This window comes from Galeopterus variegatus, unplaced genomic scaffold (genome assembly GCF_000696425.1).
Source record: "Galeopterus variegatus unplaced genomic scaffold, G_variegatus-3.0.2 Scaffold13128, whole genome shotgun sequence".
In the NCBI taxonomy this organism is placed as follows: domain Eukaryota; kingdom Metazoa; phylum Chordata; class Mammalia; order Dermoptera; family Cynocephalidae; genus Galeopterus; species Galeopterus variegatus.
In genome coordinates, this window is record NW_007739239.1 from 1,059 (window position 1) to 27,804 (window position 26,746).

At 50.9% G+C, this 26,746-nt stretch overlaps 1 protein-coding gene across 1 annotated transcript in view; it reads right to left on the reverse strand.

Moving 5' to 3' along the window:
• Positions 1–991: 991 nt before the first annotated feature.
• The window catches only part of LOC103581472 (ras-specific guanine nucleotide-releasing factor 1-like), a gene marked incomplete at both ends in the record, with an annotated part of 34,889 nt that continues 9,134 nt past the window's right edge, over positions 992–26,746 (reverse strand). The window contains 7 exons of the mRNA XM_008563295.1: positions 992–1,180; positions 2,152–2,270; positions 8,202–8,311; positions 8,832–9,025; positions 11,188–11,267; positions 22,953–23,206; positions 25,853–25,945. Of these exons, the coding sequence (XP_008561517.1) occupies positions 992–1,180; positions 2,152–2,270; positions 8,202–8,311; positions 8,832–9,025; positions 11,188–11,267; positions 22,953–23,206; positions 25,853–25,945 (1,039 nt within the window). The remainder of the gene's footprint in view (positions 1,181–2,151; positions 2,271–8,201; positions 8,312–8,831; positions 9,026–11,187; positions 11,268–22,952; positions 23,207–25,852; positions 25,946–26,746) is intronic.

A 26,746-nucleotide genomic window follows, 5' to 3' on the forward strand; every position in this document is an offset into this window, starting at 1 on the left:
TGGAAGGACTGTTTCCTTGATGCTCTAGCCTAATTAAGGGCGCCTTCTGGCCCTTCCCAGGCTGCAGCGTATTCAGATATGAAATCCGCAAAGCAAGCTTCCATGGGGATGGTCACGGTGCTGGGGAGACTGCACCTTATCAAGGCAAGTGCTTCGTAACTGACAGAGTAAGTTTACACCCGCTATTCGCCTACTGCTAACTTATCTGTGTGGTGTTTCTGCGAGGATAGTTATTCCTATTGGACACATGAGGGGTGGACAGGGGCAGGGACTTTTCCAGGGGCACACATGGGTAAGTGACAGAGCTGGTATGGGATCCTGAGCTAAGAGCATGCTGTGGTGGGGAACAGTAGATTCTGCCCAGGCCACAGGCTTCATAGCAGAGGCGGTGTTTGTGCAGGCCTTGAAGGACATGAAGGTCTGCCAGGGGACAAAGAAGGCTGTGCAGCTGAGCAGACAGCATGAGCAAAGGCCCTGGGGTCTGTGAGGAAGCAGGAGGCTCCTCATGATGCTCACTCCCCTCCGCCTTTTGGGATGAGTCAGTGAGTTGAGCATGTGGGGTCTCATCCAGGGCTGTGGGGTCTCATTCAGGGCTGCGGCATCTGATGGGTGGGTCTGTGGGCGCAGCCCAGCAGCCCCCGAGGGGCATCTGGCCAGGCTGCACTACTGTGCTGGAGGAGCGGGGGCTCAGGGGGGCGCTGGAGGGGCTCTGTGTGAGCTCCTTTCTGTTGAGATGAGAGAAGCGATCTGGCGCTCAGGCAGGGGTGCTCCTCCACACACCCACAACCACACACACACACCACACACAATGCACAGAACCAGACGAATACCCCCCCACAACACGTGTGTGTGTGTGTGTGTGTGTGTGTGCATGCGCGTGCGCACCCTCCCACGGCTCTGACACCCTTGCCCACCATCTGGGCCCACAGTTGGGGTCAGTCGCAACCCCATAGTTAAGGACAGTGCCTGTGCGACCCCTTGGGCCTCCCACCCCACAGCTCCTTTCCTGCATCCCTTACCTTGGTCAGGTGAAGTTTTCCTCCAGAGCCCCTGGTACAGATAATTAGGTGCTTAGAAAACAGGAAGCACTGTCGCTCGCCCTCTTTCTTTAGGGACAGAGACCCCAGGCGCCCCCTGGTGATCTTGCCCTTTTCGGACATGGGCACCTGGATGAGGGAACCTGTGGGTGGAGGAGAAAGACCTTGAGCCTGCCTCCCAGGATGCCCCCTGCCTCTGACCCGGCTCTGAAAGTTGCAATGCCAGTGGCAGTGGCGGTGGACAAGGCGGTCCCAGTTCCTGGTAGCGAACACTCCCTGGGACTCTCCTTCCAGCCCCTTTTGGGTCCAGAGGGTGAGGGCTGGAGGGAGGGATGATCAGAGAAGCTCCATGTAGGCTCTTCACCCTCCAGCCAGGGGCCAGGGACTGGGCATGCAAAAGAACCCTAAAGGGCATGGCCTGTGTGGTGGGTTGGGTTAGGGGGAGCTGGCTCCAGACCCCAAGGGCTCAACACCTGCTGCCACGGCAGACATCACCAATCAATTTCCACACTGCACTGAGGAGCCCAGACAAAGCCTTATCATCTGCAACACAGAGAGCCTTTGCCTGCCTCTCAGCAGTGCTGGGCCTCTCAAATACTGCTCCCAAGGTAAGCCAGGCTGAAGCATGGGGAAGACCTTCTGCCCACAAGAACCACTGTAAACACAGCCTCTTCTAAGAGGCAGAGGATGGGGAGCAAAGGACAGAGGGGTGGCCCCAGCACCGACCTCCTCTCGGACATGGACAACACTTGGGATTCACAGGCCAATCATTATCTGTCCTCCTCCCCCACCCAATATTTTTTCCCTAAAAAGGACATGTCAGTGTTTACTATGACATACAATAGACAAATCAAGGCCATCTGGGTAGAATTATGTTTACATCTGGAGAGAAGAAAACTGTGAAAACCAATAATATCTGCATCTATATGTATAGATACCGACATCTACATATAGCTGTTGCATTCTGCCAGCAGCCCCAGAATACTCCACCATCACATTAGCAGGTTGTGGCACGTGGAAGCCAGACCAACTGGTGGTGTCTCCAAGTACGACCTCCCTCCTGCAGCTGGGGCCCACCTGGCAGGGGCACTGGAGGCAGGGTCAGAGGCCATACCTTGTCTCACAAAGGTCTGGCTGGTGTCTAGGAGAATCTCGCAGCCTTCAATGATCATGCGCTCGATGGCCAGGTTTTTCCGGATGTTCTCCGTCTCACTTACTTCATCATGCATTATCCTGTGGGGACAAGAAACAGCATAGTCAGAGACAGGCTGCCCCCATCTCCCAGGGAGGAGAGAATGCCAAGTCTCTGGCCAGACCTAAGAAGAAAGCCTGTCGTCCAGGATCTCAGGTGGGGCCTGTAGTCATGAAGGGGCAGGGGGTGCACATCTACTGAGTGCCTGCAGTGTTCTGGGCACTTTACAGGTGTGATCTCATTTTATCCTTCTGACAGCTCAAGGAGGCAGGTGTTCTTAGCTTCAGAAAAAAGGAAATAAAAGTTAGCAGCTAAGAGGCAGGTCTGTCAGATTCTGGAAGTCTGAACCATGTAGAACAGGGACAGCAGGTCCAGAGCAGCACTGGGAGAGATGGGCGTACAGGAGACACCCTTTGTTCAGTGCCCTGCCCCCACCCCCACTGCCCATTCCCTTCCATAGAGCAAGCAAAGTTCATTCCTGCCTCAGGGCCTTTGCACTTGCTGTTTCTGCCCCTGAATCCTCTTTCTCCAGATATTTCTATGTTTGTTTCCTTAATGTTGCTTGGGTCCTGGACAGGCTTATTTCTTGGTGCAGCTGGCAGTCCAGCTGGCTCAGGGAAGTACTGACCTCGGTCTACTTCTGTAGGCTCTGGCACTTCTGGGAGGCAACACAGACAACGCTCCCATTAATCCCTGTGCTGACTGCTGCAACACCCCTTCTCTCCAGCAGGTGGCACCATTTAACCGCTTTTTAAAAATAGCGATGGTGGGAAAAGGTGGGTGTGAGCTGCCAAATTTTACCTTGAAGGGTTTCCAGGAATTTCAGGAAGATAGTAAATAATTTAGGGGTGGGGCGGAGGAGGGGCCTGGAAAAAGTAGCCCATCAACTCCACGCAAAGCACAAAGGCTTTCACTTGTCTGCTGATGCCTGCAATTCTACAGTTAAGACCACCAGGAATGCTGGTTAACAGGCATTGCTTACAAAGTCCTCTTGTAGATAATTTAAACCCCACAACAATGAAAGATGACACTGCTGGAGCTGGATTTGATTAATGGAATCAGCATGACACTGAGCAAATTACTGATCCTTAGTTTCCTCATCTGTAGAACGCTGGGGTGAAGACGGGGGTAAAGTATTTCAGGGGCTGGCCCCATGCCTGGCACATGGCAGGTGCTGAAAAAAGGGTAGTGATCACTGTAGCTATTATCACTGGTTGGAAAAGTATTGTTATTAGCTATTTTTTAGCCTTAAACTCACAAGACTGCCACTTTAATAAACAGACTGGGGCATCCAGAGGGGGTCTTTTCCTTGGGAGCCTCAGTCTCCCACTTTCCTCCCCAGCAATGCTCTTCTCAGAAGCCCAGGCCTGATGTCTAAGAGGCAGGCACCTTCAGGTATACACTAGTCCCTAGAGATGGGTTCATTTCTGGAAGTAGCTAGTGCTAGTTAGAACCACTTCTCTTGATGAGGGTGGGGGTCTTACTGAGGAAGGCTGTACTTCGTAAAACACAGGGGGGTGATTTCAAAGCAGCAAAACTAGCTTCCCAATTAGACATGCATAAACTGAGACTGCTCAGGGTAAGCTCCAGCCCCAGGCTGGGGTTAGTGTGGGGAACACCATGTGCACACCGAGCTGGGGAGCTCTGGGAAAGCAGTGTGAGTTTCGAGGGCCTGAGGCTCCTGGCAGACTGGAGGTGATGACTTGGGTTACCAGCGAGCACAGGATACAGGAATTCATGACAAAAGGCAGGATGAAGCCCAGTCCCCAGAGGGGAGGAGTGTTTCTGAGCACAGCTCAGGAGGGGGTTGGCTATCTTATGGCTTCCTGCCTGGTCAGGGAGCTTTCCTCAGTTCCCCCATGGGAGGGGGAGAGGAGGATGAAAGGGCTGTCGTCATGGAGATAAGAAAACCCTCTTCTGTGCCACTAGGGCTGGGTTCAGGGCCAGGTACAGGTGGCTGGATGGAAGAAAGGAAGAGTAGGCTGTACACCCAGGATCTCGGGGGAAANTGAGGTCAGTTACTCACTTTCAACTATTCGGAATATCTGGGAAAATACCTCCCATGCTTGACTGTGTGAGCAGACTGTGTGAGCACCTCTTGGGTGTGAGATCCCTTGATACTGTAGTGAGCGTTAAGAGTGACCACAACTGTGGTGGCTATAAGACATGTCCACACATTCTTTGATACTCTTTCCTCCAAAAGCTGAAGCCTCATTCCTTCCCTCTTGAGTGTGGGCTGGCTGTAGTGACTTGCAGCTAACTGAAGGAATAAAGCAGAGGTGAGGGTGTGCGGCTCTGCAGACGGCAGCTGTCTGTCTGCCTCCTTCTCAGAGCACCTGTCCTGGCGGAAGCCAACTGCCGTGTTGTGGTGAGAGGTCGACAAAGGTGGACCAGAAGCCTCCAGACAACGGCCACATGAGTGCGCCATCTTGGAAAAGGATCCTCTGGCCCCCGACAGGACCGGCAGCCCACCTGACATCTCGACTGCAAACCCACGAGGGACCCTGGGCCAGGGCCACACAGGCAAGTCACTCCTGATGTCGTGACTCACAGAAACTGTGCGGGAACTACGTGAGGGTAATTTGTTACATAGCAACAGGTAATACGGCAACTGATAATAGAGACCTGGCTATACGGCTAATCCACGTATGAAATGCTTGGCAGGCAGAGGGGGCTGGAGAGAGCATCAGAGCGGGCCCCCACTCCCTGCGTCCTGCTTCTTGTTTTGCTCGTTGGGGGTCTTGGGGTAGCCACCAGGATTTGTTGGGCAGGAACCTTGTCCAGTGATGTCACTGGGCTTGATCATCTTGAAAGCCCCATATAGCTCTGACTTTCTTTTACTTTAGGTCCAAAAATTTCTTATGGTGATTTTAAATCTTGCAGATTTGTGGCCTGCCCCCTTCAGAGAGGACTTAGGCATGCTGTTACCACTTGGGATATTTAGAGAAGTGACTTGAATTTAGCTTATGGCCATTGGAAACTGTACAGTGATTAAGAACATAGACTCTGGGGCCAGACAGCCTCGGTTCAAATCCCACCTCTGCCATGTGCAGGCTTTTTCTGTCTCACTTCCTCTCTCTAGAAAATGGGGAAAGTGATTGTATCTGCCTCAGTGGGCCGTTCTAGGAATCAAATATATATACAGTGTTTGGGATAGTGCCTGGTCCATAGTAATCATTACGCAAGGGCTTGCTGTTATTATTATGACAAGTTCATTATTATATAATTAAAAGTGACACAATGACTGTCACCTACTGAGCACTTACTGTGTACCAGGCACTGGGACTCCCTCACTTAATCCTTGTAGCACTCCTGGTGAGGTAGGTATTTTCACACCCATTATGCAGATAAGAAAACTGAGGCTTGGTGAGGTCATGTGACTTGTCTGAGGTGACCCACCAGTAAGCGGCAATGCTAGGATTTGAGCAGAGCTCTGATTCTATGCTCTTCGTTAGTATACTAAGAGGCTTTTAAAACTCAAAACAAACAAACAAATAAACAAACAAACACCCCAAACAAAAAACCAACCAAACCAAAATAAAATAAAAGTAGCAAACAAAAACACATGTGCTTCCAGACTTTCAGAGCCTTTATGTCACCAGTGCCACTTGCTCCTATCAACCTCTGTCTGCTGGGGGAATCGTCCCCCCACCCTGTACAGAGATCTTCACAGTGGAAACGCCAGAGCTGATAAATAATGAAGGCTTTCCTTGATACATAAGTCGGTTGAAACTGGAGTATTCAGTACTTGTAAGTTAATCTCCCCTTGTGCAGCCAACCAACTAATTTGTCAACACGTTAACACAAGCAGCATACTCCCTGAAGCCACTGCTGGACCTATTAGCTCTCCAGGAGGATATGGGCCAGGAATCCAGGGTCTGGAAGGACTGTTTCCTTGATGCTCTAGCCTAATTAAGGGCGCCTTCTGGCCCTTCCCAGGCTGCAGCGTATTCAGATATGAAATCCGCAAAGCAAGCTTCCATGGGGATGGTCACGGTGCTGGGGAGACTGCACCTTATCAAGGCAAGTGCTTCGTAACTGACAGAGTAAGTTTACACCCGCTATTCGCCTACTGCTAACTTATCTGTGTGGTGTTTCTGCGAGGATAGTTATTCCTATTGGACACATGAGGGGTGGACAGGGGCAGGGACTTTTCCAGGGGCACACATGGGTAAGTGACAGAGCTGGTATGGGATCCTGAGCTAAGAGCATGCTGTGGTGGGGAACAGTAGATTCTGCCCAGGCCACAGGCTTCATAGCAGAGGCGGTGTTTGTGCAGGCCTTGAAGGACATGAAGGTCTGCCAGGGGACAAAGAAGGCTGTGCAGCTGAGCAGACAGCATGAGCAAAGGCCCTGGGGTCTGTGAGGAAGCAGGAGGCTCCTCATGATGCTCACTCCCCTCCGCCTTTTGGGATGAGTCAGTGAGTTGAGCATGTGGGGTCTCATCCAGGGCTGTGGGGTCTCATTCAGGGCTGCGGCATCTGATGGGTGGGTCTGTGGGCGCAGCCCAGCAGCCCCCGAGGGGCATCACACCCAGGATCTCGGGGGAAAAAGGATAGCAGTCTTAAGCCAAATACCATGACACCCACATGCCACCTACATCCCTGTTTGTACCAGGACAGGGCATCCCCCAGTGATGAGGAGCCCTGATGACTTACAGGAATCCCAAGGCTTCTCTCTGGGGAAGACTGTGCAGGATTTGGCTCCCTGGGTGTGGGAGAACTGGAGTGTCCCCTCCCGCAATGGTTCTGTTCCTTTGCAATCGCACCCTGATGACACCCTTGTCCTGATTCTGCACCCTGGGATCTGGAACCCATCTGGGCTTGGGAAGGATTGGGGACAGCCTGTATGTACCCCGCCCTGGTCCAGCCTGGTCCTCCCTCTGCCCAGTGGGAGCCACAGCCTGACTGGCTGCCCTTCACTGGACTCAGGAAGCCGTTCAGGTCACCGAGTGGCTGACAGGGTCCTGGGTAGTACTGGGCTGGACCCCACACACTGCAGACTGATCCTCCTTTGCAGCCTCGGGCAGCCCATCTCTGACACCTCTTGGTGGAGACCCCGGGCTCAGCCTTTGGTTCTTGCCTTTTTCCTGCCTAACCTCACTCACCAGTTCTGTGACTTGAACCATCTCCAAGCTGATGACTCCTGAATTTCTCTCTCCCCGCAACTCCAGACTGAAACACCCCACACTCCCTTCTTGTCATCTGCACCTGGATGTCTCGTTGGTATCTCAAGTTCAACATGTCCTCTAATCCTGCCCCTCCTGCAGTTTTCTCCATCTCAGTTAATGACAACTCCATCCTCTGGCGGCTCAGCCAAGAATTCTGGAATCACCCTTGGCTTCAATCTCTCTCTCACACCTCACATCTAATCCATCAGAAAATCCAGTTGGTTCCACCTTCAAAATATAGGCAGGATTTGAACCCATTCCTGGCTCTGCTGCCACACCACGTGCAGGCCGCCTGTCTGCTGCTTGGGGTGCTACAGGAGCCCCTTCCTGGTCCCTCTGTGCTGCCGGGCAAAGGAAGGTCCCCTTGGTCCTCGGGGGCTGGGAGGCCAGGAGAGGGGCCTTGAGCGGAGGACTGGGCCTCTGGAACTGGGCTTAGCCACCCACTGTCACCATCTGTGTTGATTGGAGACTTGGGCACACAATGGCCTGTCACCCAGGACCCCGTCTGGGGTCCTCTAACTGCGGGTTTTTGACACATTGACATGGAGAACAGAGAAAATGGACACAGAGTGTCTGGGAATCCCTGAGCAGCTCCCTCCCTGGGAGATGGGTCCATGTGAGGGTTCAGGGCCTTCCCTTGGAGCCCATCTGTGCCAGGGAAACAGCACACTACCCACGCCATCCCCTGGCTTCCCACCTGGGCTTGAGTTGTAACCTCAGGACTGCTCCAGGAGACAGGCTGTGCCCCTTCCTCACAGCCCCACCCTGTCCGCCATGGGGGGCGCCGAGGGGTGAGGCTCACCTGGACAGCTCCTCCAGTTTGGACTTGGCGTAGTCCAGGCTGTTGCGTTCCACGTGCTCATGAGGCGTGTGGGCCAGGAGCTCGTGGAGTGTCAGTATGTACCTGGGGATCTGCAGGCAGGCAGGGGAGAGGCAGGGAGACAGGGAGATAGGGATGTGGAGGAACAGAGAGGGACAGAGAGCCAAGGAGGGACAAAGACAGGGAGCCAGAGAGAGAGAGTGCCAATCAGAGAGCGAGAGAGACAGAGAGAGGCAGAGGCCGGTTCTTCCAGTCCAGATGACTTCCTCAAATAAGGCTGAGGAAGGAAACAGGCTGAACTTATAAGATCATTCTAATTTGGAGGCTCTTCTAGGGTCTTGCCTGGGGCTCTGCTCTGGCAGGAGGCAGGGCCTGGGAATGGGCTCAGGAGACAGGAGGGAAAGGGTCTGCTGATGGCCCTCCTGCACTGCCTGTTCTATTCCATGGCCAGCTGGCCCTAAGCAGCCCAGAGCAGGGCATGTGCCTCCTGGCCGAGGCCCCATTCACTGTGGCACCATGAAGCACTCCAGATGCAGCCCCTACCAGCTGTGGCCTCACATAGCTCCCAAGTCCCCTCTAGCATGCACCCTCCAGGAGGGGCTGGGCAGCCACCTGGAACATGGGGTAGGTGAGGAAGGTTTCCAGCGTCCTCTCCTCGCAGTCGGGCTTGGCCTCGTAGTGCTTTAGCAGCTTGTCGAAGTCGCGGTTCTGCTTGCAGTGGGCCAGGATCTGCAGGCTGTACTGGTGATTACGCACAAACTCCTGGTAGATGTTGAGCATGGGCAGCAGGATGTCAAACAGGTCAGCTGGAAGGAGGGTGAGTGTCAGCGTGCAGCCAAGGGCACTCTTGTGGGGATGGATGCCTGCATGTAGGCCCCCGGCTCGCCCAGCCCCACCCAGAGGGGCCGGGGTCCAGCCTCCCCCCACCCCTGGAGAGGCCCCTGCCTTTGCAGATGATGCTGGTACCACTGCCCCTTCCAGGGCAAGAGAGGTGGGCCCAGTCACTGGGACCACATTGGAACCACAGAGTTTTAGAGATGCGGGACCCTCTCTAGCCTGACACCTGTGAATGGAGAGTCAGAGAGAGAGGAGGTGCAGTGGACACTGTGGGGTGCTGCCCCATTCCCGTCAGGACCCAGGCGCTCGCCCCCCAGCAGCTGGGAGTGCTGGGGCTGACAGTGCTCAGCTGGTCCCTCTCCGGGAACTGCTCTCAGCTGAAGGAAGCTGCCCTGTCCCATCATACCCTATCCAGTGATGGGTGCCTGTGTGGGTGTCAAGGCCAGCCCCTGCCTCAATTCAGGACATCTCTGCAGGTCCGCCCCCAGCTCCGGAGCTTCCCATGGGGCCGGCTGAGGCTTCTGTTGTGTCTGCAGGTGGCCCAGCTCCTCCCTCTTCCCGTCCCATGCCCATGTCATTGCTGAGGATGCTTCCTGAGAGGCCCCCTTCCAGAATCTCCCTCCTGCAACAGAACTGACCCACCACGGTCACAGCTGAGTCAGCTGGCCTGGAGCTGGGTCTCCTGACTCCCCATTCCAGGGCTTTCCCATCCCACAATACATCCACCCGTGAGTCTCTGCCCCTCCGCCTGTCTGTCCTTGTCCTGGCACCCCAGTCTCTGCACCTATGGCTCATAAGGTGGATCCCCTCAAGCCCTAACCCCCCGGATAGAGACCCCCTCTGGTCTCTAACCTCTCGGATATACATCCTGTCCCCCTGTGCCCCCAAATGCCAACGAATCTCCCCAAGCCTGCCTTCAACATTTGAAAAGACGGGATGGAACCATAAGAAACCTCTTCTTACGACCTCATTTAAAAAAGACAAATATGCTTTCCTTGTAATCAGCTCTACACAGGAGCTCTTATAACAGGCATTCAACCACCCCACGGACAGTGTCCTCAACAATGCAACCATAGAAGATGCAGACCCCATCTTTCTAGGGATGCGTCTTCTTTTGACCTTGGAGAAAAGCAGAGGTCTTTGACTTGAGAAAAACCAGAAGAGGGCCCACTTCCCCAGGGCAGAGGAGCTCTGGAGGGGTGTGGGTCTGGCTCTGCAGCTCTACCTGGGCAGCCTCAGCCGTCCTCCACCTCCCTGAGCCACTTTCCTTGTCTCCATAGTGGAGGTGACACCAACATTCACCCTTACCTACTGAATTAAAGTGAAAAAATAAAGGTGACCCCCCAGTGCGGGAGAGGGTGAGGTGCAGAAAGTGCTCAGGGTGGTGCAGCCTTTTTTGGAACAACTGGAGAATATGTGCAAAGCAAGAGCGTTTAACGTGTTTATGCTGTTTGCTTTAGTAATTCTACTTTTAGAAATCTATCCAAGAAAGCGATCTCTAATCTGAAGAAATGGTTATTTCTAATAAAAAGATCTGGAACAACTCTAAGAGCCAGTGATGGGAGACTACACTGGCTACACAGGTGATGTTGCATTCACAGGGCACTGGAGCATTATGCAGCAATCAAAAAGCACATTTTCAGCCTCAGAAAGTGCTTATGCTATAATGTGAAGTAAAGGAGAACACAACACACAGCAAGATTCACATTCTATATTCAGTATGTTTACAATTATGTAAAATGGGGGAAAAAAACAAACAAACCCAAGATCTATGCAAAGAAAAAAATTGGAAGGAAAACACCAAAGTGTTTATAGTGGTTATCTTTGGGAAGCAAAGCTCTGGTTGATATTTTTAAATGTTTTCTACTTTTCTGGGTTTTCAAATTTTCTCAAATGGGTATGTATACATTCTTTTTAAAAGGGAAAAGTGGATAACAAACTAAAAATACATCACTTCCTCCTAGAAATACAGCTTTGGGCAAATTGTCTCTCCTCCTCTGCCCCTTCCAAGGGATTCTGTGGGTTGTAAAGAGCACCACTCTATTATGTGCTGAAAGGGGGCATATGCAACCTCGAGGGGTTGTCCTGGAGAGGGACTTCTCTGGGGGCCTCTGCGAGGCTGGCTACTCACCCAGCACCAGCGTGGGCCAGCTGGAGATGCGGGCCTTCAGGCCTTGGTAAAAGATCTGATGCAGAAACATGATGGTTTCACTGAAAGAGAAAGCACAGGGTGAGCTCTGGCCAAGGCACTCCCTGCCCCTCCAGAGATGACCCTTCCCCGAGACCAGTGTAAAATCAAAATGCAGCCCCCTTGTTAGAAGCGTATTAAGCATCTCAAAACAGCGACGACGGAGCGTTACACCAAGCACTGACTCCTCTACACACGGGGTCACATGCCCACGAAGCCGGCAGAGGTGGGAGCTGCTCTGCCCCACAGCTCCCGTGTCTCCTCAAGCCCCACCTTCGGGGAGCCCCTGTGGTGTCTTGGAGAAAAAGCCACTGACGATGTTAAGAGCCAGGGTTTGGGACCCACACAGAATGGGGCTTAAATCCACCTTATGTCCCCTCCCAGCTGTATGGCCTTGAGCAAGATGCTGAACGTCTCTGTGTGAAATATGAGGGGGAAATGAGGAAACCCCTGCAAGTAGTGGGACTTCTAAAGTGCCTGGTGCATAGTAGGCGCTCAGCAAAAGCTAGTTTGCCACCACCCTGATAACTGCCCCCCTTTTTTGGAATCTAAGTCAGAGAAGCCAAAAGACCAAGAGTTTCCTGCTAGCAAAGCCTCTACTTCGTCACTGTAGAATGTACTGTCATTGGTGGCTTAGCCCTGGGTGATGGGCCTCTGAGCATTCCCCTGCCAGCCATGTTGACTTTGCCCCCGATCCACACCTTTCCTCGCCCACTGATCCCCAAGCAGCTGGCCCCAGAACAGGGCCCCCGAGTGTCCCCTCTCCCAGGACAACCTGAGAGAACGTGGAGAACACGAGAGACTGTCTTCTGCTGGTTCCTGAAGGCACCCCCATCCCTTCTTCCTGACCATTTCTCCCTGGAGATCTGGCATTTCCCCAGGATGTCTGGGGAACTTTGTAGTGCACCCCACTTATAGATAGGAAAACTGAGGCCCAGAGAGGAGGAGTGAGTACCCCTGGGAGCCAGGGGCAGTCCTGGGCCTTTCCCTTTCCCTGGAATGGTCTCTGTCCTTCTTTACCACAGCAGGTGGCCACTGCTGGGTTATATTCCATACAGCTGTGCTCTCTGCGCCCTCCCTCCTCTGTGCATTCCCAGGACTTTGTTTGGCTGTTTGAGATGCCTGGTGTTTTCTACCTTGGGGAGCTGTCGTTGGACGCTGCCCTCTCCAAGTTTGTGCTCTGAGGGTGGCTCCTTCACCTGTGGGTCTCACTGTCGCAGCACAAGAGCAGGGGGCAGAGGGTGCTAAGCAGGCACAGAGATGCCCCTGAGCTGCAGCAGCAAGGGAGGCTGTGGGGGGCAGGGCATGGGCCCAAAGGACAAGGGGGCTTGGAGACGTGAGAGGCTCATGACCCCAGAGGGGTTGGAAATATGCTGCGCATCCCCCTTATGCACAGAAATAGGTGGGGTGGGGAGAAAGAGGGCATGAGATGGAAAGAAAGGGGTAAGGGAGGTGTGTGTGTGTGTGTGTGTGTGTGTGTGTGTGTGAGAGAGAGAGAGAGAGAGAGAGGACATGACACAACACCACCAGGCTAAAGAGCACAGCTAGCAACTCCATTATGTCCCATGGGATGTCAGAAGGAAAGGAAAACTTATGAAGACTGCATCCAGTAGGAACCTAACAAAATCTAAGTAGAGAAAACTTCCCGAGTTCTGAGTGTGGACCCTATCATTACTGTAGAGAGAGAGAGAGAGAGAGAGAGGACATGACACAACACCACCAGGCTAAAGAGCACAGCTAGCAACTCCATTATGTCCCACGGGATGTCAGAAGGAAAGGAAAACTTATGAAGACTGCATCCAGTAGGATCCTAACAAAATCTAAGTAGAGAAAACTTCCCGAGTTCTGAGTGTGGACCCTATCATTACTGTGAATTGCTGTCATCTCCCTAAAGTCCCAGGAGAAAGGGTCCCTCCAGGTATGGCAACATACTAATGACCCTCGGCAAGCCTGCTTTCTGTCCTGCTGTGGCTCCCGAACTAGTTTGTTGAATGGATAACACGTACCAATTCTAATAACTTTGGTAGTTCACACATGCAGACTCTTCAGAAAAGTTCAATAGCAAGAGACCAACCCAGAACAGCACAGCCCGTGAATGTGTCCAGAGGGAAGGGCACCTGACATGAGGTGGGAGGCATGGGGGTCAGGGGACTCTCAGGGGTTCCTGAGGGAGCTATATATGTAGATCTTGACATACATCTAGGTCCTTCTAGATCACCCTGAGCACTGCCACAGTGAGGCTCAGGGAAGCCATTCCCAGGCAGCTCCAGCAAACAACTGTTCAGGATATACCAGGGAGGAAAGGAAACTTCTTGAATTCCATTACTGCACAGGCTTGTGCGATAGCACATCACGGATATCATAAGCTAGAAATATAAAAATATAGTTGATGTAGCTTCCATTTTCAAAGTGTGAATTTTGAGATTTCATCTATAATCCCACTACTCAGAAATTACCATTGTTACCAACTGAAAAAGAAAAAAACAATTACATCATTTGACGTGGTTCGCTTTAAAAAAAAATATTGTTAGTGGGTTGGTTGAACATTTTTCCTATGGATTGGTCATTTGTACTTTTGGGAATTGCCTAGTCATGTCCACTTAGTATTTTTTCTTGTATTAATTTAAAATACCTATATATTAAGTACATAGTCTGACATACATCGTGGACATTTTTGCTCAGCGGTTTGCCCACTGGTCTTGTGTTTGGTGGTGGTGTAAAGGTTTCCCACTTGGTCTTGTGAGGTTACTGTCTTCTCTCTGCCTCTGCACTGGACATGACGCCTTCCCCCACTCCAGCACTGCATCCTTACTCAGTTCTTATTTTATTGCTTTATCTTTACATATAAATACTTAACTAGCATTTACTTTGGTGTAAGATGTGAATAAGAGATACAGAAGCAGTCTTTCCCTCAGTTTGGTTAGCCGATTGTCCAACTCCATTAATCAAATATGCTGTTTACTAACAAGCTGCTTTTTCAGTCAGTAAATTCTCATACATTCTTTTTTTTTTTTTTCTTTTGTCTTTTTTCCGTGTCCGGCAACGGATCGCAACCCTCAGTGTTGCCCCCGTACCGGACCAGGGACCGGCAACGGGATCGCAACCCTCGGTGTTGCTCCCGTGCCTCGCTCAGCCAGTGAGCGGGAGCCGGTCTGTATGTGGGATCCGAACCCTCGGACGGGAGCGCCGCCGCGCTTCCCAAGTGGCGCACTATCCAGTGCGCCACCGGGCCGGCCCAAATTCTCATACATTCTTAAGTCTCTTTCTGAATTTTCTATTTTATTTGGATGATCTATTGGTCTATTCTGGTATGAGTCTCCAGCTATTTTTATTACTACATAATATATTTACAAACCTCCATAATATATTTTAATTACAGGTCGGGAACGTTTCTTTCATTGTTCCTTTTTCAGAGCCTTATCTATTTGCATGTATTTATTTCTTCAACTGAACTTTAAAATCATTTCGCAAGGCTGCACTTTGATTGGAATTATATTAAACTTACAGAATATTCTGGGTGTAAAGGATATCTTTAAGACACGGAATCTTTCTATCCAGGATGCTGGTATGTCTCTCTACTTTCTGATGTCTTCATTTACGCCCCCCTCCCACAGGTCTTGTGTTTATTCCTAGATACTTTATGCTCTTGTCGCTATTGTGAATGGGATCCTTTTCTCATATTATATTTTCTAAGTGGTTCCTGTAGATATAGGGAAGAGCTACTGACTTTGATTCCTTTTTAATGAGCTTAACTCATAACAGTTTTGGTAGTCTTCCCGTTGATTCTGACCTCTGATCCACCCCACAGAGTGTTCCTTCATCGACTTCTCATCTCATTAAAGGGCAGCCCCATCCCCACTAGTCTCTAGGCAGAACCAGGGAGTCATCTGTCACCTCCTCCTCCCTTACCCCTAACTCACTCCATCAAAGTTGCTGACTCTGTTCTCTGCTATTACCCCTGCCACCCCCATCATCTCTGCCTGGACTATTTTCAGTGGACCCCTAACTGGTCCCCCGTTTCCACTCCAGGCCCTGGTCCACCCTTTCTCCACACAGCAGATTCATCTCTTAAAAATTTAGATCTGATCATGTGTAGTGGCCTTAACCTGGTCTTCAGTGCTCTGGAGGGACTGCTGCCCCCATTTGTCTCATGGGTAACTCTCTCTTCCCCACTTTCCTCCAGCCACTCTGACCTTCTTTAAGTTCTGTGAATTTGCCAAGCTTTTTCCTGTCTCAGAGCCTTTGCACAGGCCGTACCCTTTGCTTTTACTCCTAACTCAACTCTGTTTGCATTAGCTCCTCTGAGAGAGAGAGAGAGAGAGACTGTACATATGAAAATGTGCTATTTTGGGGCCGGCCCAGTGGTGCACTGGAGAGTGCGGCGCTCCCGCCGAGGGTTCGGATCCCATGTGGAGACCAGTTCCCGCTCACTGGCTAAGCACGGTGCAGTCGCAACACCGAGGGTTGCGATCCCGTTGCCGGTCCTCGGTACGGGCGCAACACCGAGGGTTGCGATCCCGTTGCCGGTCCTCGGTACGGGCGCAACACCGAGGGTTGCGATCCTGTTGCCGGTCCTCGGTACGGGCGCAACACCGAGGGTTGCGATCCCGTTGCCGGTCAGTAAAAAAGACAAAAAGGAAAAAAAAAAAAAAGAAAAAGAAAATGTGCTATTTTTAAATCAAGTTTTAGTAAGAAGAATTGGGAACGTTTCCATTTTTTTTCTATGTTCTGTAACATTTTAAATAGGAAAGACTGATTCTTTTAAAATGCTAAGTTTATTGTGACTCTTTAAAGGAAATACACCAGGCAGCTTTCCTAAACCTACGTGACCCTTTGCAGGTAAAATCCCTAGTAACATCTTGCAGAACTAGTCCTTCATTCATTCAACACATAGTCACTGAGTAGTTACTAGGTGTCAGGCACTTGGTTAGACGTCGGTCTCCCTATGTCGAACTCCAGCAATGATAAAAATGGAAATAGTCCCCATCAACAGGCTGCTGGATGCACAAGTCTAGCATGCACCATTCACAGCCTGGCCTTTGTCAGGGGTTGGCAAACCACAGTACATGTATCAAATTTGGCACACCTGCTGTTTTTTGCATGACCTGAGAGGTTAGAACAAATTTTTACATTTTTAAATGGTCAAAAAAAAAAAATCAAAAGAATATTTCATGACACATGAAAATTACATAAAATTCACATTTGAATGTCCATAAGGAAAGTTTTATTGGAACACAGCTACACCCATTCATTTATAAATGATCTCTGCTTAGTTGCCAGAGATGGTATGGCCCACAAAGTCTAAAACATTTGCTATCTGGCCCTTTACAGAAAAAGTCTGCCGACCTTGGTCTATGTGAACTGTGCACTGTGCAGTGCATAGCTGGTGCAGCTGTATTCTACGGCCCTGTCCCCACCCATGGTGTGCTGGTAGTCTAGTGGGGGGTCTAGACACACAAGAAATCATTATTTAAATGTGATTAATGCTACAAAAGGGACAGCACAGGGGCTCTGGGAAAGCACGACTAGGGATATAAGCCAACGGTGGCAAGGGGCATGGGGGGTGTCAGGGACATGACATTCTAGGGAAGACATGAAGAAAGAGTAGATTGCCATTGGAAGGAGAGCAGGGTGGGAAGAATGTTCCAGGGAGAGGAAGTGGCATGTCTACAGGGCACACTTGGGGGATCCTCATCTTGCCTGGTTCTCCTTGAGCCCAGAAAGGGGTGTGACTCGCCCAAGGCCAGTGCAAGGCAGATAGGGCTGGGCCAGAGCAGGACAGGACCGGGTCTCTTCCCTCTTACCACACCTTCTGCCGTTGCACTTTGCCAGTTACTCGTCATGGGTTCACGTGCCTGCCTCTCTTCACTCCCCAGTCCGTGCAGACCTGACAAAGTGACAGTGGCATGCTTCCCACTGAGCCTTGTCATCCTCTCCACTCAGGGCTTCAGGCAGCCACTGCCAATCAATCAGAGCTGGCATCAAGAATACAAACCATCTGCGGCAGGGATGGGATGCCTCTCGTCATGGGGCAACACCTGTGCTTCCCAGCACACAATGCTGGGCATGGTTTTTATTAAATGAAAATAGACCAAGTCTATACACTTATTGTCTTGGCTAAACAAAGCCTGCTGCAGATGTTTAGTTCAAAGATCTTTCCTCCTTTATTTTAGAAGAAAACAATTAACACCCCTCCCCAGCTCTGTAACATTTTTGATGAATCTGCCAACTTGGAGAGAGGCCTCTCTCTTCCCAGGGACCTCTTTTAATGAGATTTGGTAAATTAAATCACCAAATTAGTATCAGATTTCTAATGTGGCTGTACATTTTAGCCTAAAACCAAACCCAGGGGAGAGCTATGTGCAGAAAGGCCTTCCAGGGCCGGCCTGGTGGCGCACTGGAGAGTGCGCCGCTTGGGAGTGCGGCGGCGCTCCTGCTGAGGGTTCGGATCCCATGTGGAGACCGGTTCCCGCTCACTGGCTGAGCGCGGTGCGGGCGCAACACTGAGGGTTGCGATCCTGTTACCGGTCAGTAAAAAAGACAAAAAGGAAAAAAAAAAAAAGAAAGGCCTTCCAATAAGTGAGTTGGCAGCCTCTGCCCTTGGCTATGACACAAGGACCTCTGTGCTGTGGTCTGAGGCAGGGAGACCAGGGAGGTTCATGCTCTGGATCCTGCCCCCACAGCACTTACAGTCAGTGGGCAGACTGGGTCACACACAGGGGAAGTTCTTTGACAGAGAGTGCATGACGAGACCTGGGCTGTAATGGTGCATGCTCCTTATGAACTGGTGGCGGGGGACATGGGGGGAAGGAGAATGTGGGTCAATGGAGAGGATTCCAGCCCATTATTTAACAAGGCAGCAGGGGGCAGCAAGGGCCTTAACTTGCGACAGATATAGGTTAAAATCTCAGCCTGCCCCGGACTTGCTGTGTGCCCTGAGCACATCTGTTGCCTCTCTGAGTCCTGGCTCCAGCCTTGTGGGGCATCTCTGAGGATCAGCAAGGACACAGGCCAAGTGTTGACAGACAGCCTGGTACAAAGCAGGCCCCACAGAGTGTGGGAGGTGTAGTGCAGAACATTCAGGCTTGCAAAGTACTGCGAGGGGTTGTTCTAAGGTTAACAAAGAATATAATTTCAGCTGTTCTTTATGCTCACAAAAAGCATAGAGGTTAAGGTAGTGAAGCTTGTGCTGTACCAAGCTGGCCATATACTGAAGTGAGGATGATCACAGGGCAGTCATTTTCTAGCTGGCTCTTCCCACCCCATGCCTGAGCCCCTGGGGAAGGAAAGATCTCTGACTTGTCCCTGCTTCAGAACAGAGGCCAGGGTACAGGAGCCATCCACATCAGACTTGCATCCACTGTTATGACCATTGGGTCTTCCTACCTGATACAGTAAGACAACACAGTAAATCCACTGACTGGTTCTCAATGGTGAACCAATCTTGCATTCTGGGATGAATGCCACTTGGTCAGGATATATCACCCTTTTTATGTGGGGGGCCTTCAAAAACTTCATGGAAAGATTTGTATTATCTTTTCATTCTATTTTTCCACAAACTTTCTGAAGTACCCTCATATGCTGATGGATTTAATCTGATAATATTTTGCATCTATGCTCATGAAGGATAAAAGGCCAGGCACTGTGTGTCACTTGTCCTATTTGTTGAATGAGCGAGTGGATGAGTGCCCCTGCCTCACAGCCTGTACTTTTCTTTTCTCATGATGTCTTTGGTTTTCATGCGAGGGTAATGCTGACTTTGTAAAATGAGTTGGGAAGTGTTCACTCCACATTAGATTTTAGTTTCATTTCTTGTAAGTGCATTATTGCAAAGCACTTGGGATATGTGGGGTGCTGGGCTTTGTGCTAAATGCTTTACACAGACTCTCTCACTTGATCCTCCAACACCTGTAAGAGGCAGGTAACATTCCTGGGTCAGCCTTTTCTGATGACCACTAGAATCCATATTCTTTTTTTTTTTTTTTCCTTTTTGTCTTTTCTCGTGTCCGGCAACGGATCGCAACCCGTCCATATTCTTTTTTTTTTTTTTTCCTTTTTGTCTTTTTTCGTGTCCGGCAACGGATCGCAACCCTCAGTGTCGCGCCCGTACCGGACCGGGACCGGCAATGGGATCGCAACCCTCGGTGCTGCACCCGCACCTCGCTCAGCCAGTGAGCGGGAACTAGAGTCCATATTCCGAAGGTCTTGAGAACTGATCAGGCTGCCACTCTTTTGACTGAGATCAATGAGATTATACTAAGATGCGCAACAACTGACCTTGGGCCCATTGTACAGAAGGAGAAACAGGCCTGGTGGGGGCTGGGCAGGGCATCAACAGAGTGGGGGAAGCTGGCTCGGTGGTGGCCACCTTCCTGTGCAGAGCTTCTCCCCAGACCATTCAAGCCAAGCCTGGGGGTTCTGTTGTTAGAGAGGGACTCTGTATCCATAGCGAGAGCTGCGTTCTTGGGATGAAATGAGAGGTTATCTAGGGAGATGGAGATTTGTAAGCCAGCTTCTCAGGCCCAGGACTGTGGAGGGAGCAACTGGTCCCTGTTCCAGGCAGGTGTGGGCACTGCCCCGGGAGGCCCTGAGAAACATCACATCCACAGTGTCACTAATTCAGAGATGAGGATCTTACACGGCTTCTCATTAAACTACCCTCTTTGATGTTTGTCATCTGTCAAAGGGTTACCCCTCTGGATTCTTACCATGATGGGGAGCTCATTACTTTTTGGTACTTTCTCCTCTCGTTCTATGAGCCTTCAGTTACCCAACACCCTCAAGGCACCAGGAAAGGGTTCTCAGACATACATTTGCCACTGGCTGGCAGGACGGGACAGCGAGTTCGAGGCAGTCATGCCTGCTAGGCCCTCCAGACTCACTAGCTTCCTCCTTGACCTCTTAGCCTCCACTCTCCCCCTCCCATTCCCCCCTCCACATGGCAAAGGGGCTGAGCTTCCTGAAGCAGACCTGACCATGACATTCTCTGTTTGAAATGTTTGCTGGCTCCTTCCTGCCTCCAGGATCAAGTCCCATTCTCAAAATTCCCCCCTCCACATGGCAAAGGGGCTGAGCTTCCTGAAGCAGACCTGACCATGGCATTCTCTGTTTGAAATGTTTGCTGGCTCCTTCCTGCCTCCAGGATCAAGTCCCATTCTCAACTTGGGGCCTTTGTACACGCTATTCTCTCTGCCTGGAAAGTTCTTTCCTCCTTTGCAAACTCTCCCATGTCCTTTAAGAACAAGCTCAGATACCACCTCCTCCAGGGAGCCTCTTTGGTGGTTCTTGTCACATTTCAAGGTAAACATTTTGTTGACTATCGGTCCCTGATGGTGGGTCCAGCAGGCAGCCAGGCACTGTGTGCCACTTTGATCAATGAATGAGTGGATGAGTGCCCCTGCCTTTGGTGGGGACACTGCCAACCCCTTCCTTCTGCCCCTAATCACTGCTGGGTCCCTACCATACACGCTGACTTGTATTGACAACAGGCAGAGGAAAAACAAACTTGGGTAAATCTATCCATACGTCCTGCTAACGGACTCATAGGTATATCTTGAGGTCTCATATCTGCTTTTTAAGGTCATTGTGGAAAATACCATCTTCATGAGAAGACAAAAGTCCCCCTTCCTCCCTCCCATTTGTTCTCAGTTAAAGGCATTTGACCTGATCCATTTAGTTCTTCAAGGAAAAAATATAAAATCATGTTGTGATGTTTTTTTCCAAACAACTTTTGAACAGAGGCTGTCAAATGGCATGAATACTCTTAACCAAAGATTCCAGGTTAAAAGAATTCCATTAAAGATCAATCAGTGCAGTATAACAAAATTACAAAAGATAAATAAACTTCTATCTTTTAATGATGATGATAAATGGTCACCAAAAGTTTGCAATCATGGCCTAAGATGCAAGAAAAGTACAGACAACACAGAAATATAACAACGCTTCCTGAAGCCGAGATTCCAATACAGGCAATCCCCCGTGTTTATCTCAAGTTTCCTATTTCAGCAGCATCAGCAGCACCTGCAGACTTATTGGAAATGCACTTCCCTGGGCTCCATCCAGACCTACAGATGGGCTCCTGTTCGAGAATCTGAGAACCCAGTTGAGCTGTCCAGAGTTTACTCAGGAAGAAACACATTCTCCACATTTTTTAGCCAAACTCTGGGTCACTGAGTCTAAAAAAATCCAACTGGAGTTTCTGAGAGTAAATATTACTTGATTTCACAAAAAGATAATATTCGTTTTCTTTGTTTTAGTTAATGCATAAAAGCGTTTATTTAATGTCTAAAAACTGTGTTCAACATGTACATTAAAAAGCGACCTTGGGAGGCCCAGTGATTCAGCTTCTAGATGGTCTCATGAGGCCAAAAGCTGCTCCCCTCATCCTGCCCCCTCTTCTGTCTCTCTCTCTTCCTCTTCAGCCTCCCATGCCTCATCCATATCCATGGTGTCGACCCCGTCCCACACCAATGATTTCAGCTTCTTCAGTCCAGTCTTTCTCCTGGGCATCAGACCCACATCCTGCTGCCTCTCCCATCTCCTCAGGGGTGTCCAATTGGCCCCTCAAACTCACACCACACTGGCAGAGAGAGGGGGAAGGGGAGGGCACAGGCAGGTGACCCTGGGTCCTGAATTCCCAAGCACAGAGCAGGTTGGGATTAAGGAAATGACTGAATGATGAATATTTTAAAAGAAATGCAGCTGAATGAACATGCAAGGGCACACCATGATTTACTTTAATTCCTAGATGAAATCCATTTGTAAATAACACTCTGTTTATATGTCTTCATTTCTGTTGCTTTTATCTAGTTTACACAGTTTTATCGTCCACAAAAAGCTCATTTAAACCATTTCGTAAGACAATCCTTTTAAAAAGAGGTTGACAGCAGAGGAGCAGCCCATAGCTCAGGCCTTCTAAAGTACCACAAATCTCATATTAATGCCCTGAGCCACCATCTGGGAAAAGTGACTGTTTTTCAAAGGCATGTGGGTAGCGTGGCACAGAGCAGAACTCTAAGGAGCCTAAGAATTCTAAACTTGAAACTGTTCTCCAGGTCATTATAACAGTATCAAGATAGAGCATATTTTATTTAACTTTTTTTTTTTCCTTTTTTGTCTTTTTTCGTGTCCGGCAACGGATCGCAACCCTCGGTGCTGCGCCTGCACCTTGCTCAGCCAGTGAGCGGGAACCGGTCTGTATGTGGGATCCGAACCCTCGGCGGGAGCGCCGCGTGCGCTCCCAAGCAGCGCACTGTAGCAGTGCGCCACCGGGCCAGCCCCTGACTTTTTTTTTTTACCTCGATTTATAACTCTTAAATGTTGAAAACAGGGTTTCTCACCTGTGGCACTATTGAGATTTGGGGTGGAATAATTCCCTGTTGGGGGGTCCTGTCCTGTACACTGTGGGATGTTTAGCAACATCCCGGGCCTCCGCCCACTAGATGCCAGTAGCAACCTCCCCGAATTCAACCATCAAAAGTCTGTCCAAACACTGCTAGTGTCCCTGGGGGGCCAGAAGTGCCCCCGTGAAGAGCCACTGGTTTAGACCTATGCTATGTGGGCCCCCATTTGTCCTCCTGCCCCAGGCCCCGCAGTTGCTGGGGCGGCTTCTAGCCACGTGACCCTGGGCAACGTCCTTCTTCTCTGGGCCTCAGTGTCCTCATCTGCACTTGGCGGAAACTAGACGAGGGCCTCAGAGCCCCGCTCACCTGTTCAGGAAGATGCTGCTGACGTCGTCGTGCGTGATGGGAGGCTTCTTGGAGCTGGCGGCCATCCGCAGCGGGCGCAGGAAGTTGTTGACGAGGATGTGAAGCTGCTGCACGTACTCGGCCTCGGCCTCCAGCATGCTGAACACCACCTGGTTCCGCTTGCGCATGCTGTCGGCGTGCGGCGACCGGATGTAGTCCTGGATGATGGTCTTCCACTTCCGCCGGCACAGCCAGCCCCGCAGGAAGCTCTGCACCTGCGCATCGAGACCAGCCGCACGGGCTGCTGGGGGACGGGCTGCTGGGGGACCGGCTGCTGGGGGACGGCCTCGGCCCCTCCCGTCCTTTCAGGCTGTGAGTACCCCAAGGGCAGGGACCAAGGCTTTGTCATCCACCCGCCATGCTGGGCGATAGTGCAAAGAGCTCACGTGTGGACCAGGCCTGGCTCTGCCGCCTGCCTGATGCCAGGCACGTTGTGTGGTGCCTCTAAGCCAATTTTCTCATCTGTTAAATGGGGCTAATGAGATGATGGCTGGACTCAAAAGTATGGCCCACGGATCAACATCTCTGGAGAGCTTGTTAGAAATGCAGACTCTCACCCTGATGCCAGGCACGTTGTGTGGTGCCTCTAAGCCAATTTTCTCATCTGTTAAATGGGGCTAATGAGATGATGGCTGCACTCAAAAGTATGGCCCACGGATCAACATCTCTGGAGAGCTTGTTAGAAATGCAGACTCTCAGGTCCTTCCCCCAGACTTCTGCATTTTCACAAGCTCCCTGGCTGGTTCTAGAAGCATGTACCGAAGGCAGAAAACTGTGGCCCCAAGTTTCCTAAATGGGAGGTGGCTTGAGAGTAGAGGTTGCCAGGCTGTGCTGGGCACAGCTCACACCTTGTCTTGTCTAACGATCTGCCTGAAAGCCCAAAAATTTCAATTAAAGCTCGTCTGGATAGAGGGTGATTATCAAATTGAACAGAGCAGGGAAAATTAGTTAATCTCATGCTTGAGCCTCATCAGGGGCTTCTGAGTCCTGGCGCCTGCCTGGAGCTTCTCCTCCTGACTCAGTGGGGAAATGAAAGCAGACACTCAGCTTAGCTGTCTTGCCGCCGGGCTGCATAGAGTGGCCTCGTACTGGCAAGAACATGGAAGGGCCTCGATTCACACACACACAGATCGTTTTAAGCTGCACAGGCTTCCACTCAAGGGGCCACCTCACTCCCATTCCTGCTCCTGAGCTGTGTGCAAGCTCATGGTCTGCAGAGGGAGGGACACGGGACAGTCGGAGCAAGGGCACTGGCTGGTGCTGTGGGGGTGGGGAGGGGTCTGAGGTCATGCAAATACAGCCGTCCAGTTGCAGATCTGCTGGCGAGGATGTGTGCGTGGAGTAAGACCTGACCCGAGCCCCAAGAGCTACCTCTGAAGAGAGGAAGGGCTTTCTCCAAGAAGGAGGGGCTTACTCTGAGGCTCCAGGAGGGTGAAAATAGAACCATGGGAGGTGGATTTCAGTTGGCCTTGAACAAAATGTTCCAATCAGAGTGGCTGCTCAAAATGGAGGGTGGTGGGAGGTTCAGTGGGTCCCAGCAGAGAAGACAGGCCAGGATGTCCCTGCTGGGTGGGACTTGGCTCAGACGTGGGTGGCAAATCCCAATGCCTGGGATGGCCTGAAAGGTTCTATAGATGCATGAAACTGGCTGGGTGGGGATGCAGAGGGCAGCACCCCCTGCCTGGGGCCAACTGTCACCATGTGCATATGGGACAGGAGGTGGCCAGGGGCTGCTGGGCTTTCCGCTTTTCCAGGAGGTGGTGTTTCCCAGGGACCAGGGCATGGGCTCTGGAGCTGTGCAGCCAGGGTTTGAATGTCACTCAGCAAATACTCAGCTATGTGAACTTAGGCAAGTTACTTTGCCTTTCTGTGTCTCAGCTTCCCCATAAGTGAAATGGAAATAATAATAAAACCTCAGAGGACTTTAGTGAGCATCAAATTAATCTGTGTAAAGTTCCTAGAATAGCGTCTGGCACATAGAAGGTGGTTAAAGAATGTTAGCTACTTCTATTTTTGAGAAACCAGAAATCCAGATTTTTGTGTGAAATGTTTAGCTTTTAAAGCACTGGCAACAAATTAAAAGAAAAAAACATACACAAAAAACCGTGGCTGAAAACCTCAAACACACTGGCAGGCTGAACTTGGCCTAGGGGATGCGAGTTTGCAGTTTCTAGTATGGATGGCATCAAGGTCCTTTTGTGCTCGCAAAAAATAGGATTCTCTGGTTTCACTGGTTTTTCTCAGCATGAGTCAGGATCCTCTGCCTTGGGCCTGGCAAGCTGCAAACACAAACCATGCTGCCAAGGTGGCCATGGCACTGTCACTATGCTAGGTACTGGGCAGATCTGAGATGTCTGCCCCTTCTGAACTCTAATAGGGTAAAGGTAGTGGGGTCTTATAAAGGCTGGGCTCCCATGCTGAGGCCTGCTGGGGACTTAAGGGCAGTTGTGCAAGGTGGTGTGTGCATGACGGGGGAGGCAGGCATGTAAGGGAATGATGGTGGAGACGGGGTTGGGGGTCTTGGTGAGGCTGCATGGCACTGAGGGAAGCTCTCAGAGGAGGGTCCCAGGGCCTGGGCTCCTGTCCTGGCTCTACCCACTCCTTCTTCTAGAGAACCTCAGTTTCCTTATCTATAGAATGGGGCTGAACCACCCTAGCTCACAGGCATAACCAGAGGAAATGGCCTGACAGGGTGCCGTTCAGAGGGAAGGGGCTGTTGGTTCTGTTTTTGGAGCTGAGGTGGGTGGGCAAGTGGGTGTTATGCTCTGGGGGCCGTGGGCAGTACGTGGACACTGCTGACCCTGGGCTGGCTCTCTAAAGAGAAAGCTGTAAAGTGGGCTTCCCAGAGGAATGGTACAGACCTTCTTGATTTTCTTGATGTCACTGTCTTCATCGTTGGGGGTGACAGTCTGGGTGGACTGGATGCGCTCATTGTCTTTGAGCAGGGAGGCAATCTGCAACAGACACAAAGGTCAGCTGTTGGGAGTAGCACCAGCTGGTGGCCAACAGGTGCACGGTGGCAATTGAGGGCCCTGCCTCTTCCTTCCTGAGAGCCAGTGTTGCCACCACTTGTGTCCCCTGCTCTGTGCATCTGGGTCATGGAACCAGACACGTCCTTGACATCTATGACAGGTGAATGCTGTGCTGGGGACCGGTCCACCTGGGTTCTGGGCCAGCTGGGCTGTTGACTTGGAGCGAGCTTGGCCAGGCCCTTCTGCTCTCGGGGCTGTAGCCACCTCATCTGTAATCCAAGAGCTATGCCCTAAATCTACGGTCCTCCTCCCCATTCCCCAAACTACCAGTCCCTTTATTTTAAAACTTTTATTGTGGCAAAATATATGTAACATAAAACTTACCATTTTAACCATTTTTAAGTGTACAGTTCAGTGGCCTTAAATACATCCACATTGTGCTACCATCATCACTTACCATCTCCAGAAAATTTTCACCTTCCCAAATTCAGTACCCATTAAACAATAACTCCCCACTCCTCCCTCCCCTGAGCCCCTGGCAACCCCCATTCCACCCTTTGTCTCTGGCTACTATGGGTACCTCATATAAGTGGAATCATACAGTATCTGTCTTTTTGTGACTGACATGTCACTTAGCATAATGTCTTCAAGATTCATCTACGTTGTAGGATGTGTCAGAATCTCCTTCCTTTAGGGCTGGCCCGGTGGCGCACTGGATAGTGCGCCGCTTGGGAAGCGCGGCGGCGCTCCCGCCGAGGGTTCGGATCCCACATACAGACCGGT